Source organism: Calliopsis andreniformis, chromosome 3, assembly GCF_051401765.1.
Source record: "Calliopsis andreniformis isolate RMS-2024a chromosome 3, iyCalAndr_principal, whole genome shotgun sequence".
NCBI lineage: Eukaryota > Metazoa > Arthropoda > Insecta > Hymenoptera > Andrenidae > Calliopsis > Calliopsis andreniformis.
Genome location: NC_135064.1, coordinates 13,284,922 through 13,301,826, shown reverse-complemented (window position 1 = coordinate 13,301,826; position 16,905 = coordinate 13,284,922). Strand labels below are relative to the sequence as shown.

The 16,905-nt window shown below is 35.6% G+C and overlaps 2 protein-coding genes across 2 annotated transcripts; both read right to left on the bottom strand.

Moving 5' to 3' along the window:
• Positions 1–151: 151 nt before the first annotated feature.
• LOC143177430 (uncharacterized) lies at positions 152–4,770 on the bottom strand. Its single transcript, XM_076375322.1, has 3 exons — positions 4,324–4,770; positions 2,547–3,083; positions 152–1,633 (listed from the first exon to the last, which is right to left on the bottom strand). The coding sequence occupies exons 2-3, from the start codon at positions 3,054–3,056 to the stop codon at positions 1,028–1,030; spliced, it is 1,116 nt and encodes a 371-aa protein (XP_076231437.1). The 5' UTR covers positions 3,057–3,083; positions 4,324–4,770; the 3' UTR covers positions 152–1,027.
• A 3,363-nt stretch (positions 4,771–8,133) lies between these two features.
• On the bottom strand, positions 8,134–11,777 carry LOC143177029 (chymotrypsinogen A). Its single transcript, XM_076374783.1, has 5 exons — positions 11,687–11,777; positions 10,616–10,880; positions 10,392–10,537; positions 9,216–9,487; positions 8,134–8,328 (listed from the first exon to the last, which is right to left on the bottom strand). Exons 1-5 carry the CDS (start codon positions 11,775–11,777, stop codon positions 8,146–8,148), a joined length of 957 nt encoding a protein of 318 aa, XP_076230898.1. The 3' UTR covers positions 8,134–8,145.
• Positions 11,778–16,905: the final 5,128 nt, after the last annotated feature.

Here is a 16,905-nt window from a genome sequence, read left to right as displayed (position 1 = left end):
AGCGGACATTCGAGACAGCGAAACAAAGCAAGCAGTATTTGGGTGTCTAATCGAGCTACTTCGATTCTCGTTTCGCGATTTCCTATAGGGAGGTTCATTTGTAATATTCGCCAGTCGCTAAGGAGGTGGTAAAACGAAATTTTGTCGGAAGTGGTGGATAAATTTCGATTGATTTATTAGAATCATTTTATATGTACAAGCTGATGTTAGGTTTTGTCTTTGGAATCAAGATTGTCTTTGGTTCGTTACTTGTTCGTGTAGTTTATGTATGGAAAATAAATACGTACAGTTCTGTCGACAGTCGACACTTGAAATAAAGTAATTACATATCTGCTGCAAATGATGTGTAATTGTAATTTTTGTTAAGCGTACCGTAACAATGTAGTTACAATCGATAGTTATCATGCCTGTACAGTTGGAGATCTTGTACACTATGGGACAAAATGGTAAGATTGAAGGTTATTAAAGTAGAAATATTCATTGTAAGTTTATACATTACTGGCAACTCATTTTGTTCCATCTGTTGTATTTGGGGAACTAAACGTAGGACACTTCAGTGGTCAAATGATCTTGACCCAACTTGTAGTTATTCAGTCTATTCAAAACAGTATTCACTTTCAACATTTCAAAACCATCTAATTTTGAACACCCTATATATCAATATCTCTTTACACTTCTCGATAGTTTATAATCTTTATCAGTGTTACCCCATACCTCTTACCTACTTTGTCGAAGAAAAGTCAGCTTATCTTACAATGTATCATCTATTTTGGAACAACTTATACATAAATATATTCGTTTATAGTTCCTCTAAAAATACATACGTACAATAATTTTCAGAATTCTTAAGGGTGCCTACGAATACACAAAAGTTCTACAGGGTGTCCCAAAGATTTGTACAATTATTCTACAGGTCGTCTCAAAGTTTTGTCCCACAGCGTACTCGCACAGAGCACGCAGTCTTTTTAGTTTGTCCATAAGAAAACGACAACATGACTGAAAACAAAAAATGAACTGTACTGTCACTTTATACAGAGAAGTTGACTGGCATTAGAAGCGTGAACTTTGTTTGATCGCCAGGCAAATCCTCTGAGCCACAAGGGCTGATGCTGTCCAACAGAGACTGTATCGCGTTCTGATTCGAAGGATGTTTCCTCCTGGTGTGCTCCTTCCTGTGCTTCAACTCTTTGAAGGTTTTCCCGCACTGCTCGCAGACGTAGGGCCTAGCAGCTTCGTGTGACCTCATATGTCCTTCGTAATGACTCTTTCTCACAAATTTTTTCCCACATTGACCACAATCGAACTGAAATCGACCTTCGTGGGCCGCCACGTGGGAACTCAGCGTCCATTTGGTCTTGAAGGTTTTGGAGCAATAGTCGCATCTAATTTTCGACGCTCCACCTGAACTTGTTTTCTCCGTTTGAAGGGAACGTCGGGGGTTTTTGTGAAGAAGCAGCATCTCTTCTAAGAGGAAATCGTCCTCCTTGTCTGCTTGATCCTTCTGGGCTTCGTTCTTGTCCAGGGCCGTCTGCACCTCCAGCATATTCACTGTATGTTGCTTCATGTGTTCTTGAAGCTCGTCTTCATCTTTGCAGCAAATTCCACAGAAGGCGCAAATGTTTTTCCCAATTACCTAATAGGATTTTAATATGTAGATGTAGTAATGAAACTTGGAGATAAAAACTGAACAACGAAGGTTCAAAGTATCTGAGAGTTTTATGGATTAAATTAGTATTTTATATAGAGTGATACTGAAATGGGTGGTTCCACTTTGATAGCGCATTTTAGTTTTCCTTACAAAGTAGTTAATAATTCTTTAAAAAATTCAGTTTAATTCATAAAAGTTATAATAGCTGATGAAGTTTTTGGACAGATTCTATTATAAGTATGTCCTCTTGACCTCAAAGTATAAGAGTATGTATTGGCAAACAGATGGGTCAAGAGTACATATGTGTAATAGCAACAGATGGAACCTATCGAAAGTAGATAATCAGCAAACATCAGTGACCGCCTTGGCAGCGAAAATGTTTTAAGGTTGATCATAAATTGGACTATCTTTAACTATCCATACAACTCTCAGGTCAGACAAACAATGTGTATATTATAGGGATAGGTTGGAACTTAATTTTTAAATTCTCGAAACTCTCGAAACTTGCAGTACTGATTCAATTTTATAAGAAAAACATTTTGTTTGAAGAGCTGAAGTCTTAATAAAATGTTTACATAAATCTTTATTGGTCTACTCTAAATTCTTGTTTAAGAGCAATAACATCTGAACTCTTTCTGGATTTACTTTATTTCTTTTTTATCGATCATAGTGTCAGATGTACTGAAAAGTCTTTTAGAAAATACAGTTAACAGTCGAACGATGAGATATTTTTTAAAATTTGAATACTCTTTTCTCACCTGGATTACAAGAATTTCGAAAAAAAAGTATAAAGTTTTGAATTCTCAAAATTCGAAACTTTTTAGGTTTCGAGCGATATAGAATTTTCAAAATTTCGAGAAACCTATCTCTAGTGTATTATCCAAAAAGCGTTGCATACCTTCTCATGGGAGCTCATATGAGCCTTTAGCTTATTCTCGCTGGTATACTTCTTCTTGCAATGTGGACAGCTGTAAGATTTTCCACCAGCTTCCCTGGAGTCGTCCACGTACTGTCTGTTGGTCAATCCATTCACCACATTTTCAGCAGCGTCGTGAACCACCTGCTGTTGCCTAGACTTCTCTTTTCTCATCTCATGGCGAGCTATGTGGCGCTTCAGATCGTGAGCCCTCGAGAACGCTCGACCATACCTCGTGCAACCAGGATAAGGACACCCTTTCGTCTTATCGTTTCTCAAACGAGTGCTGCTGCTCGTGGAGGTCTGTTTAGCATTTTTCGTATTACAGTCTTTGCATGGCCTTTCGATCTTTTGACTGCTGACAGTGGCCAACTGCGCAGACAAGGGAATCACGATCGAGATCGTTTCATTGGTGGTTGGATTAACGATGGGACCAACGTGGATCGCTGGAGGTGTTGCCAGGGAGATCCCGTTCTCATTGCTTCTGCTCATCACGACCTCCTTTGTGATTAATGGGATCTGAAAATGAACAAATGTACCACTAAACTTTTTTTTGAAGATTCATTGAATTAATGCATAAGTTCGCGCTGCGTTACTTCTCTCTTTTTGTTCTCGATGGAATTGTTAATATTCATACATCGATGACTATATTATTTTATAATATCATGTTCTGCTTATACATACGTATGCATCTACGTCTTGTTCTTGAATTCATTAAGTTAATGATATGATTCTTGGAAATCACAAACAAGAGAATGTCAAGTTGAGAAAAAAGAACATTTCTGACACCTGTTTTTATAGAATAAAGCTCAATAACGGTGTCACCGTTACCGATGCTGTTAAGTGAATTTTATTCATGCTATTCATGGAAATAATATTATAATTAAGAGGACAGTCCAGATATTGTGTTCCCATTCCAGAAATGGAAATTTTAATACCCCTTTGGATTCAAATCATTTATAAATAAAGAACTTTTGTACATAAATTGAGGAATTATTGTTGTTATTTAAGTTTGCTTGTTATCATGAAAGATTAAAAAAGATGTCACACTTTTAATCAAAGTTTTTTTTATAAATTATTATATTCTGAAGGCACAGAAATGAGGCTGGTACAGAAATAATTGAAATTGATCAATTGTTTAGATATTGCAATTTTTATAATATTCATTTTTAGTTCACTAGTTTTAATATTGTGACAATGGAAAACATGTTTAACATAGATCAACAACAACTCGTTCAAAGTTACTTTAATGCTTCTTTTAAATATGTAACTTGCAAGTTTCACCACATATTTTTCCATTCCATATACTATTTCATAGCTCTAATATCATTAACATTAAAGTCATGATCCTGTGATTCACTCTATACAATCCATCAACCATCTTTAGCTTATAAGATACACACTTTATCAAAAACATTATTGCATCGTTATCGCGTAAAAGCAGCCATGTTGAATCAAAGCATTGTAACAATCGAACATTCATCTCAACGACAGTACAATCCATCAGAAAATATTTTCCCCTCCAACACAGATCCATCGTCGAATTACCCAATTACAGGCCAAAGAAAATCACGTAGCATCAGATTCATACATATTGTAACAAAATGCAAAATATTTTCTAGTCAATGATATACCAAATTTTACCAAATTTTAGTCTCAATTATTCAAACAAGGTCAAACTAACTCTCTTTTTCAAACAAAACGTCAGCTAGTGCACCTTCGATCGCCCTCGCCCCTCATATAGAACGCTTCAACCCACCTCAATGATTCATGCCCCTCACACCCTTCCTGTCCTTTCCGAACGAGTAGAACCGAGTCGGCACGCGACAGGCCTCATCCTCCTGGCTCCCGAGGAGTCCGTCGAGCGTTGGTTTTCGTCGTTTTCACGGTCAATGTCGCCTCGCTGTCCCGAAGAAGGGAGATTCACCGGTTCTCCCTTGGCCTTTCCCCGCGTGCAGCTTTCTCGCTAAGTACCCCGCCTGCGGGTCGAGCAAAAACGGGCAGCGATTTTTCACCGATCGAAACGTCCACGTTTCTCCCTTTCTCCAGGACCGGTGCGCTTCCCCTCTGGCGAAACCGCGAGAAGCGTCTTCTGCCCCGTCTCGCGCGCGTGTCCTCTTGTTTCAACGTTGCGGCGAGTCTTCTCTACCCGAAACGGTCTCGGTCGACTCGCTCACTTTCCTCGACGCGTCGAAAGTGTGCTACTGATCAGGAACGCGCACTCTCCCTGCTCGTGGAGACGCGGCATGCCCGTTTCCACGGACGTATCCTCGGCCGACGGCTCGCGCATGTCAACGCTGCACAAAGCGGAGGAGCGTCGCTCGTGGCGAGCCTGTTTCCACGTTATGTACATGTTGACACGTTCTCCCTTTGCTTCTGTTTGACTAACGGGATGTAGCCGGATGCTCGGCGTCGATCATTGCGATTAGTGAGTACACTATGCGCGCGTATGCTCGAGCATGTTTGCTAATGGCTGAACGAGGACGGAGGTCTTTGGTTTAATCCTTGTAATTGAGATGGCTGGTTAGTCGCGTTAGAGGTGATATAGGCGATGGTTAATTAGACGATAGATTGTAGATTATTGGGTGTGGGTTGCTGAATACTTTGGATAGTGGTAGATATGGGGTATCTAGTGAATAGTTGATAATGGGAGGGGCATTCAATGTTGACTAGTGAATACTAGAAGTATGTGCCAGTAGGGTTATAGAGGGTAGTCTATAGTTTTCTGTTCAAATTTCTTTAGGGTGTTTTATAGCTGAAAGTAAAATTTAAATGGCATGTAACAAATCGATCCATAAATGTTTTATTAAGAAACTTTGGGTACAGGAACCTAGGAAATTATAAATGTATAGAATACACTGACGAAGTGGAATGGAAAAGTGTAGGCCACCTTATATAGACAAAAGAAATAGTTAGTAATCTTCATCCATTTATTGGTAAGGGGTTTAGTCTTAACTTATATTAGTCCTTTTAGATGTAAATAAGATTCGTTTATGATAATCCATTTAGGTTGATTTTTATTAAACTAAAGACATGAATGTTGCAATTAATAATGGATTCTGCCAAGCATTCACATACTTATGGACGTTAATATAGCGATTACAAAATGATATGTCTTAAACTGGATAATAAATATTGAACAATGTATTATAAATCATTTTGATTGCGACATGAATCTACGCGTCAGAGTATTCCTTGTGTCTTAATTCAACAACCCTCTATTATACACGCATATGTACATATAAATATCACGTACACTTATATGTGCAGTTCCCCATGTAGAAACATTACAAGGGTCGAGGAAATCGATTTGGCGTGATCGTCGTCACAACTGAGAAGGAATTTTCCTAAATGCGTCAACTGCGAATCCAGTCTTAAAGTCTAAACAATAAAATAAGATGCAACAGTAAACAATGAATGACATTCTCAAAAATATTTTCAAATCAAGTAGCGCATCATTTAGAATCTAAATTTTTGTGTTCTTAAAAAGTTTAACATTTAATTCTACTAATATATCTATGTGCAGTACCGAATCGTGAACAAGACGCGTAAAAGAACTTCTTAATATTAACACATTCGCATCCGCTGACGTGAATTCACGTCATTTCAAATTCTATTTCTAGCTGCCGGTGATGTGATTCACGTCGTTCCATAAGTTTTTTTGTTTGCCACTGAGACATCATCAAAATACAATTTCTTACGAGCTTGATATTCTAAAAGAAATTTCGTAATGTTTATCCTTGTCTCAATATCAAAAGTTCATGGCAACCAATATTAGAAAAGTGACAAAATGTCCAGCTGCGAGTATGTGAAATGACACACCTTTTTGGTTTCCCCTGGGATTACTGTGCTTAATCAACTAATGGTGTGGTCGAAAATAATTGGTGCGGAAAGAACAATTCACGGTAAACATGACCATGCGTTGCGCGAAATAGAAAAATTAAATGAATGGGAATTTATTACTCGAGAGTGATTCACAAAAGTGAGTCAACAAGTGCGAAAAATCTCCAAAATACGTAGGATTTTCATTTTGCGTAACATACGGTTTAATCAACCTCCATGAACGACTCCTAAACATTTGCTGAACAGGAACATATGACAGTAGCAGCTGCGCGATAACGTTTTATTACACGTCTAATGTAATTAGTAGTTGATCAACGTAAATATAATAGACACGTGACCGTATCTATTAGGTAAATTTAATTATACTGGAGCGCGATACATTTTCGAGTGAAATATTACTAGTGGTAGTTAGCTCAAAGGTGAACTAACTAGAAAAAGTTACTTAAGTTATACAGTCCACAGAGACTGTAGAACTTGTCCATAGAAGTTTGCGAGTCTTTGCATCGCTGATGGTTAAGTTTCTTCCTAGTAACTCTAATGCACAGTATATGGAGCCTTATTTAGTTTAAAATCTTCGTTTCATTACTGAATTATCATAAAAATCTTTAGCGTGGAGTAGCTTTTTTCAAGAAAATTATATAAATATGTTTTTTGGAACACCTTGCATATATATTGTCATAATGTTCGATAATCTCTCTGGAAACAAAATTATTTATGCAAACTTCTCCATAAGTGGTTTAGAAACATTCATAAAAGTTTTTGACATGAATTTCTTCTAAATTCTTCTTTTAAACGCTTCGATTACCTATCCTTCAATGTAAGATATCCTATAGTCTTCTTTATTTACAAGATTTCGTCATGATGACGGAACGATATGCCTATCATTCGTTACATCTGTAAACGAAACTCGATCAGAGCAAGTAACAGACAGGCTGTCGCATGCTAAGTGCTCGGTATAAAGCTAATTAATGGATGCACCCCGGCATAATTTGTGTACTCAGTCTCTCTTAGAGTCCCTATCGTGCGTGTGCTACACGTTTGCGAGAAAATCGATATTTCTAATATCAACCAGTGGGGAATAGAGAAAGGGAAATGCAATCACTCTGCTTGTCATACGCACAATCAGAAGGTTGCGTAACTCAGGTAGCGATGGAAAGAACGACGTAAGTTTGCTTTTGCCAACGGGAGTCATATAAATGCAGATATTCGTATTTCGAGCTTGAGAGCCTGGATTTCCACCTGCGTATGCACGATACAGATATCGGTAGGTTCTAGTGAATGGCTTTTCTTTCGAAGTTACTAGCAGCTCAGTTATTTCCTTCTAGAATCATACAAATTTGTAGTTATCTTTTTTGGCATGTTAGACAAGGGTGAAATGCTCACCAGAATTCCATTTGAGGCAATAAATTGCGTATTAAATTTACTCTAAAATCTCTAAATCATTACTCCAATAGATCTCAATAATGGTAATAATTATTTAATAACCATTAAATAGCTTCTTTAACATTGCTATCTATCACTAAATTTGTTTTCCCTAATTTTCTCTGCTTATTCTTTGAACGTGTTGAAGGAGGGAAATATGTGTTAGGTACAAGAATATTGTGATATTTTTCCAACAAGATTTCTTTCTTTTTATTAAATATTTTTATACAAAAAACGTTCTATATTTACAACAACCTACTATAATAATATTTACATGCATAATAAATAACATCCACATGCGAGCTGTTAAAAAGGACTAAAAAGGTGGCATGTCCTCGTCCTTATTCATAGTATTCCTTATCCACTTGACATAATGTTGTATCCTTGTGTAAACGTCCGGATATCCTGGCTTGGCGCATCCTGATCCGAAAGATATGATACCCGCCAGTTGCCAAACTCCATCTGCCCGCCGACATTGAAGTGGTCCTCCAGAGTCACCCTGAGAAAAGACAATAAATTGAAGTATTTCGCCCAGAAACTACACTTTATTGAAAATAATCGTACACCTTTTATTCATCATTCTAAAATTGCAAGGACAAGTAAAATGGATAATATTAATTCTTCAAGGATGAAACATTTTCCTCTGTAAAAGCACAGCACAAGTGGAAATGAAAATTATACCATTGGATAGTTTGTGTTTTTTAAATTAAATGGCACTGTATATATTTTACGATTACTGAAAAATTCTTTTAAGCAAAATTGTATATACTATATGCACATAGGTTATATTTGACGATGCTACGTGAGAAGATGGGAATCTGCACGGTGCACAGACGTCATCTTCAGAGGGTTAAAGTGGAGGAAAACATTTTTCCGACTCTTTTGGCGAGTCTATGCACGAGGTTAGAAAGTTTCGTGAGAAAGCATCGGAGCATTCCAATGCTAATTCTAGCTAAGCAATCTTGACAAAACGATCTATCGTTTCGTCTTGCAGTAGCCTTCTTGGTGAAGGTCAATATCCATTATAATAAAGCTCTAATCTAGTTGAGTGGATTCGGATGATGTTGTTGGATGCTGATATCTTATGCAATTGTGAAATTATTCACGCATCGGTTGTTAGAGATTCTCTCACATCACACTGAAGGTGATGATGGAAGCGCTTTCTCTGCAGATTACACACTTTTTAGGTTAATAAGTGTTGATGATAAGAAATAGATACAGTACAAATTTCGAGAAAAAGCGAGAAATCTATTCTTTTTGATAAGACCACAAAATTCTGTATTCACGTCAGTAAATGATAGTCATTTTTGGAATGGTAAACTTATTCAATAATTAATGAAAGAAATTTAGAGAAATAATGTTCACTTATGTTCCTATTACACTTACCACGCAACTTCCGGTTGAGCCATCAGTGTGACCCGCGCAAAGATGGCCATTTCGAATCTGTACCGACTTTCCGTACGCCTTCGTACATTTCTCAAGATCAAGCAATGGAACCGAGGCTTCCAATAATCCTGAGGAAAGTGCCTGAGTTGGACCATAGCGACCCCAACCGGAAGCTACACAGTGACTCTTTGCTAGTTCTTCTTCTGGGTCCGGAAGACATATTGTTCGGACCACTTTCGATAGAGGTGCTGGTCTCGCCAGTTTCATCAATGCTACGAATAATTGTTTCTGATTATTAGATTACTTTTTCTTCGTTAATATCAACTATGCTTCCCTTTTTCTTTCTTCTGATAAGACTTTATCCTTTGCATCCTAGTCGTCTATCATGTCGTTATTTTCATTTGTAGTTTTCCAACTGGGTACGTAGCATAATAAAACTATACTACTATATTCTACTAGTTAAATATGAAGCTAAGACTAACTCATTTAATATCGCAATAAAGTCACAATGAAAATGCAATTATCCATCATGATCGTGTCAAGACCAAAATACAAATGATCTTTGGTGGTTACTGTCATAGTAGCTTGGGAAAAATTCACAACATACAAGAAGACTGTAGCTTTTCATTTATACAGGATGTTTGAACGACAAGTGTTAGAAATTTTAAGAGGTGATCCTACATGCTAAAATAAAATAAAGAAGATAGACTAAATTGCGTTTCAGGCTTCGTTTTATTAATTGTTGAGAAAACGCTTAAAACACGCGTGAAATATGTCTGACTTAGGACTTATTCTACTACCGATACGTAGATCAGACGAAGTCAGACACAGTGAAATCAGTAGAACAAGTTCGAAGACAGACACATTTCCAGCGAACTTTAGGCGTTTGCAACAACCAATTACTCTGAAACGAAGCTTTAAACGCAATTTGATTATTCTTAATTTTCGTCCTAGGTTCTAGAATCATCTCTTAAAATTTCTAACACCTGTTAATCATCTTGTATTAACACGCAGAGTAAACTTCACTGGTTTCTGACATTATAAAATAAAAAATTATTGTTGTCAAATATGTTACGTCAAGTAATACAAAAGTGATATGAAATATGTGACAATGGTATCAAACGTATTAATGTGTGTGGTCCTGTTATTCAAAAGTACCTATATGTATACACATACCAATATCATGCATGTAATTATTGAATCTCTCGTGAAGAATCACTCGTTCGACAGGCAGTCTAGCGGAGCCACGACCACCAGAGTCTAACTCCCATTCGCCAACGACCGCCGTCCATAAAGCGCCGATTGGCAGATTAAAAAGATCACTATAAACAAAAATTGCACATCGATTATTGAAACAACAAATAAGACGAATAATAGCTCTGTAAAAGAGCATGACTCACTTGTGAATACAATGAGCAGCAGTTATGACCCACGTGGGTTCAATGAGAACGCCGCCACACCAGTGTCCAATGAACCCCAATTTTGGATGCAGGAGCTGGAGGGAAACTTGCCAAGGCCAGGAACCTCGTTTGCTCGGCTTCCCATTGAAAATTCGACCCGTCGTCGTCCCGATGCTTCTCCTTTCGATCGAAGAAGAATTCTTCTCCTTCACTTCCGGTAGAATCGCCCGCGGCTGTCTGTGTGACGCTGCTGGACATCCGCACTCTGTTATTTGAAAACTCAAGGTTCTCACCTAATTGTACGTTTTGTTTAGGATTAACCAATCGATATCACGAATATTGAGATCTATTAAATTAATTTTCACGTTATTATATCATTGGCAAACAGCATTTTATACTGTTATAATGATGAAAAATCTGTGAAGCTTCTCTGGAGATGTGTATTAAGTATTATTAAAAAGTTTGATGTCACAAGAAGAGGAAATTACGCAAATTTTTGTGGTACAGCAAGGCAGTTACTTACCTGAGTACGCTATACTTATAAATGGAGCTTAAATAGTTTTCAGAGGAAATTCCTCTTTTAAAAAAATGTTAAAAAATATTAGAACAAAAGTCCTGAGATAACTTAGACTAACTTGAATCGGTGAGTTGAGGGACAGTACAAGTCCAGAAAGCACATTTTGAGACATTTGATCCCAATGTATAGTTCTACATATGCAGTTTATGTGTCTAGACATCAGCGCCAGAGCTAATTAAGTCCACTTTTTTTCCCGTATGATTTCATACACTTTGGCTATAGGGTCCAGTTTTCAGATGATTCGAAAATAGCTAATTTTCGATTTGCACTGTTCTCCAACTCATCGATTCACATAATAAAACAGTTGCTTTATTTAATAGTCTATGATTCATGATGAAACACAAAAATTAATTTCTTAACCACATTGCACTTGGAAATCAAGCAATCCGAAAGTAAATCCACGGTTTATATTATCTTGTAAACGAGCACTTGCCCGAGGCTGTATTTTAAATGGAGCAAACTTAAAATAAATTGAATATATAGTATTGACTTACTAAAATGGTTTTCCTGGACGATTCTCACCATCGCACAGTTGATTTCCGCAAGAATGAAAAGAAGTATCGCTAGTCCTCCGCGAAGATTCATCTCCAACAAGCAGAGTGCACCATTTACACAGTTCTTTCGTTCAGCTTGTTATCGATTATTTCTCACTACTCATGTTTTTGCCAGCGGCTGGGACAAGAAAAGAGATGGTTTAATTCGACGTTACGAATCAATTTTTCGTCAGAATCAAATGGATACGCATAATAATGGAATACTGGACGACGACGGATGAGACGAGGAGCAACGAGCGATCCTCGCGTTGGATCGTCAACTCGTGGACCGAGTAAATCCTTCGGAGGAACACCTAGAAGAAAGTGATCGTTTACGATTGCCATCGAAGAAGGGGAATATACTTACGATCGCATCGAACGAATGGAAACTGGCAGCATTTAAGAAACCAATATCGCTCTCACTAACGAAAGTTAGCGGCTGACTCTCGGATGCCACTGTTCTTGTGCCAATTAGAAACGCTCCTTTGTAGGGAAGATTATGGCTTCTGCACTATGTTAATATTCGAAAAAAATTCTTGTGTAGATGGTACGATGGTCGTTAAAAGATTCAAATCAATATAGAATCATATAGTTTTAGATTCCTCTCTTGCAGGTATTAAACCGCTATATTCGAATCTGTCAATAAATTTTCAATAACGTGGAAAAAAACAAATTAGAAGAGAAAACAGTTATTCATAGCATTTTTTATTATAAACTCGTTACTGTATTCAACCATATCTAGGAATTATTTAGAGCAAAGTAATTCTAGTTTTATCTACTCTCATCCACAGCTTTTGCAAAATTAATGAGCTATTAAATAGTATTTACATACATAAATAAGAAGGATGTTTTTCAGAAATAAGTTGTTCATTAACAGCTATCATTAATTTACTAATTTTACTTAATTAAATACATCTTGAACATCTTCCCTCTCATAATCATTTACTGAGATTTCACGATATAGTGATTGACATCTATTAATCTGTTCTTGCTACCTGCTACACTATTCAGTATATCGTTTTTCAATTTAAGAAACATCTGAATGGGATCTCTACTTTTCTTATCCATTCGAGATCGCTGAGAAATTATGAAAGTGCTGCAAAAAGGATTCTACGTTGCATTTCATTACAAAAAACATTAGGAACTTTTTGGATGACCTAATAGATATAATACAATAAAAAATAGAAATAGATATATGTTAATCGGTGGGAGTCAGTTTTAGAAAATAGATCTCGAATTGAGAAGATCTAACTCATGAATTTTACGATGGAATCTCATAAATCATCATTTTGCTGCTCTGATTGCATATTCCCCGTTAGCAGCTGAAGCGTGGCGATATCGCTAATATATAATCCGTTACGAATCGTTTAATTCCTTGCGAATAGGCCTTACTGAGGCACTGGGTAACACAGGTTTTTTTAGTCAATGATGAAAACTGAATCTGCGTACATTGATTACTGCAGTTGGTTTTATGAATTCTCTACGAGAAATGCAAATGTATTTATGCAAGTGGCCAGTTTCACTGTTGCCTCGAGAATCCTGGTGATATTATACGATGCACAGATTGTTTTTAAACATGATTTACATGCTTTTAAATAACATATATTACTAATAGAAAAGAGCAGTAAATCGATGAATATATCTGCATTATTCCTGCATTATAACTTTGAAATGACAAAATGAATTTCAAAGTAATGGATCAAACAAATATTTATCAAACAATATCTACCATAGAAATAGACCGAATTGTAATAATTTATAAATAGTCTTTAGTATTTAAAAACGTAGTCTAAATTACCTTGCTATTACTTTAATTTACAGACTTACTTTACTAAGACATTTTTCGAAAATTAGAAATTTTCTTGATGTACATGTAGTGATATAATTATAACTTGTAATGTATAAATCGTCGTGCACGTGATTTGAAAGCACTTGTATGGGTGATTTTATCGGGGCCATTTCCATAACGAGGAAAGCGAAAAGGAATATAGTACATTGCCAAGATTCTATTTCTAAATATAAATTCTAATTATTAGAGTCTTTTATTCAAATTGTTTAAAGAGAGGCGTAAAGACATTTCTATCTGCACAAATGATTTAAAATATAACAGGTACTCAATCAATTTTTCCAAGGCAATAAAAAGGCTGCATTATAACCAAAGACGAAATTCCCTTTTTTTGCTTGTTTTACTATTCGAGGGAAAGCGTGCCACGCTTTTCCTCGAATTCTCCGCGTCATTGCTCAAATTTTCTATTCTCCGTTTTATTGCTTACTCGTTAATATCGAATAATTTCACGTTGCCACGGTCGTAATTATTTCATGTGGTTGCGGATGGTAAAATCGAAAAGAGCGACGGTTTTCCTTTTCTAAAGTAATCCAATTTCCTGAGCAACTTTAATTTATACTCAATGTGCGGTTTATAATGATTAGAGACGAATTTTTGAAGCCAAACATATAAATTTTCTTTGCCTTATTAAAGGCAAACTCAAAGGCTCAAACTTATTAACAAAAATACAAATGTTGGGAAATAAATTTGAATGAAAATGCAATTTATTTTAATAATGCCCACTATATTTAAAATTTCAGTTTTTCGAAATTTTTTATTTTTAATAGACTATATCAAAATTAGAATATCACAAATGATGTTTTTGACTCTAAAATAATGAATAATGGAATTCTATACTCTACTGTAGTTTTTAACTATTATACATGGTATCGCCATAAAGTTAAATTATAAGTAAGAAAAATAAATGAATAAATTGGTAAGGAGAACAAAGTCTTAAATGGTTTGAGATTAATTAATATTTATATTTTGATCAATTCAGTTTGATACCAGATTACAATATCGGCATACCTTCTCAATTTCCTTTCTTTATTGTTACAATCGATTGGTTTCTTTAATTCAATAATTATATTCGAATACACAGCAATACATCGCGATCACAAGCGAAATTAGCCTAATAATTAGTAGATCAACTGGACTTTAAGAATCGTTACAATAAATACACATACATTTATATGTATAATAAGCGCGTGCTGGATGTGTAAAAAGACAGAATAGTTTCAGAATCCAGTTTAAGAGATAAAAATGCTAGAAAGTACATTATAAAATGTAATTGACGATACAACGATATATTCAATTAGACTGCTCGCCTTATAAGCAATAAAAAAATTTCATAACAGTAGTATCGAATGATTGTAAAAATCTTAATTCCACATTCATCACCACTTTAGTTCACAAATAAATATTTTTTAAATTAAGAATCTTTTTTCTAGAATATTCACTATCTTCTCAACAAAAGAACAAAAAATATAAATAAATTCAAAATTATCATTGATCTTCATTTAGCAAAATAGAATTGACAATGAGCAATTATTTTATTCTCCCCAAAAAAGAAATTACTCAATTAAGTCACGCCTTTAAAGCATCGATCTCATGATAGGAGTGTAGATTGTAGATACCCAGGCCCCTTATAGCTAGCAACAAGCTTGAAAGTAATGCTAAAGATTCTTGCAATCATTGAGTACTTTTTTGATCGCTTAAATCGAGCAGAAAAGGACGAAAATACACAATCAGCTCCAATACAAGGTACAGAACAATCGAAGACACTTTCTTTTAATCATTACATTGGTTTACAATTATGTATTCGAGTGTCGGTGAAAAACGAGTGTATTTACATTAGAAAGTATTTACAGAAGAGTCTAACAGTTCCTCTTAGATCATGATTGCTCGTGATTTTAATCCTTGTTTATCGCGATTAATGATTGTTTGTAGCATTTTATTTAAACAGGACGAACTCTTGTGTTATTATGATTGAAATGATACTATGCCTTTTCTACAAGGAAAGTACCGGAAATTTATACCAAACTTCATTTAATTTTAGTGCTTTCGCTTAGTTCTCTGACTACATCATTGGCTGAAAGTGGAGAGACTAAATTGTGATTGCTTTTTATTGTCTAATTATTGTTTCGCTTCGTGATCGAAGCTCGAGGTCTTCCGTCTTGCTCAAGGATTAAAAACACAAGGGGAGTAGTTCCGTCCTTGTGCGACATAGTACAAAATCAATATTTTGAAAATAAATTTCGAAAGTCTCTAAATTCTCTCTTTTTACGATTTTTTTTTCTTTTGTACATCTTTTATGCATGACTTAGATCGTCGTACGAACGGTAATGAAAAGAAGGAACATCGTTAAACGACGTCTACTATTCTAAAAAGTACTTTTCATCAACCTTTTCTTTTCGTATCTGGCCTCTGTTTAATTATTTTGATGCGGCGCGTTTCGAATGGAAATTCATCACTCTGTACTTTTTTATAGTCTTACGTTGATTATTGGAATAGAAACAGTTAGCAACTAGACGTATATATAGACACCGTTTTTTGATTTTCTTTATTGTATATATTTCTTTTTTTGCAAATGGATGATTATTTTCTTAGAACGTATATCTGTGATTGTAAGGAAAATTGGCATAAGTCACATTTTCAAAAAACTTGAGCTTATATCCTAATTAATATCTATGGAGACAGAATTCGTATTTTTAATAAAAGAAGACTGTATTAAAAAAACATTCCCTTTAAAAACAAGAATACCTTATAATATAACAAAAGTTCATAGTACAAAATTGTGATTCAAAAGTTGAAAATCAATTCCTGAAAAATGGAAACATATGACTTATGCTGCTTTGTTATAACCACAGGTACAGATACAGGGAATTTGTCAACAGGTGTCAGAAATTTTAAAGGCGTGATCCTACATGATAAAATAAGACGAAAATCAAGAATGATAAATATGTGTTTATGGCCTCGTTTCAGAATTATTAATCGTTGAGTAAACGCTTAAGATTTGCATGAAATGTGTCTGACTCGGGACTTATTCTATTGAATTTGCTGTACCTGATCTAACTACATAGTGGATGTCGGCAGTAGAATAAGTCTCAAGTCAGACACATTTCACACGTATTTTAGGCATTTTCCCAGTAATTGAATCGGTGAGTTAATGAACAGTACAAGTCCAGAAACCACATTTTGAGATATTTGACCTCAATATATAGTTCTACGTAGTCTACATTTCTAAACCCCGCAGCCAGGGTATATTAAGTCCACTTGTTATCAAACGATTCAATTAATAACTCTAGGAAGAAGCCTTAAACGCAATTTTATCATTTTTTATTTTCGTCTTATT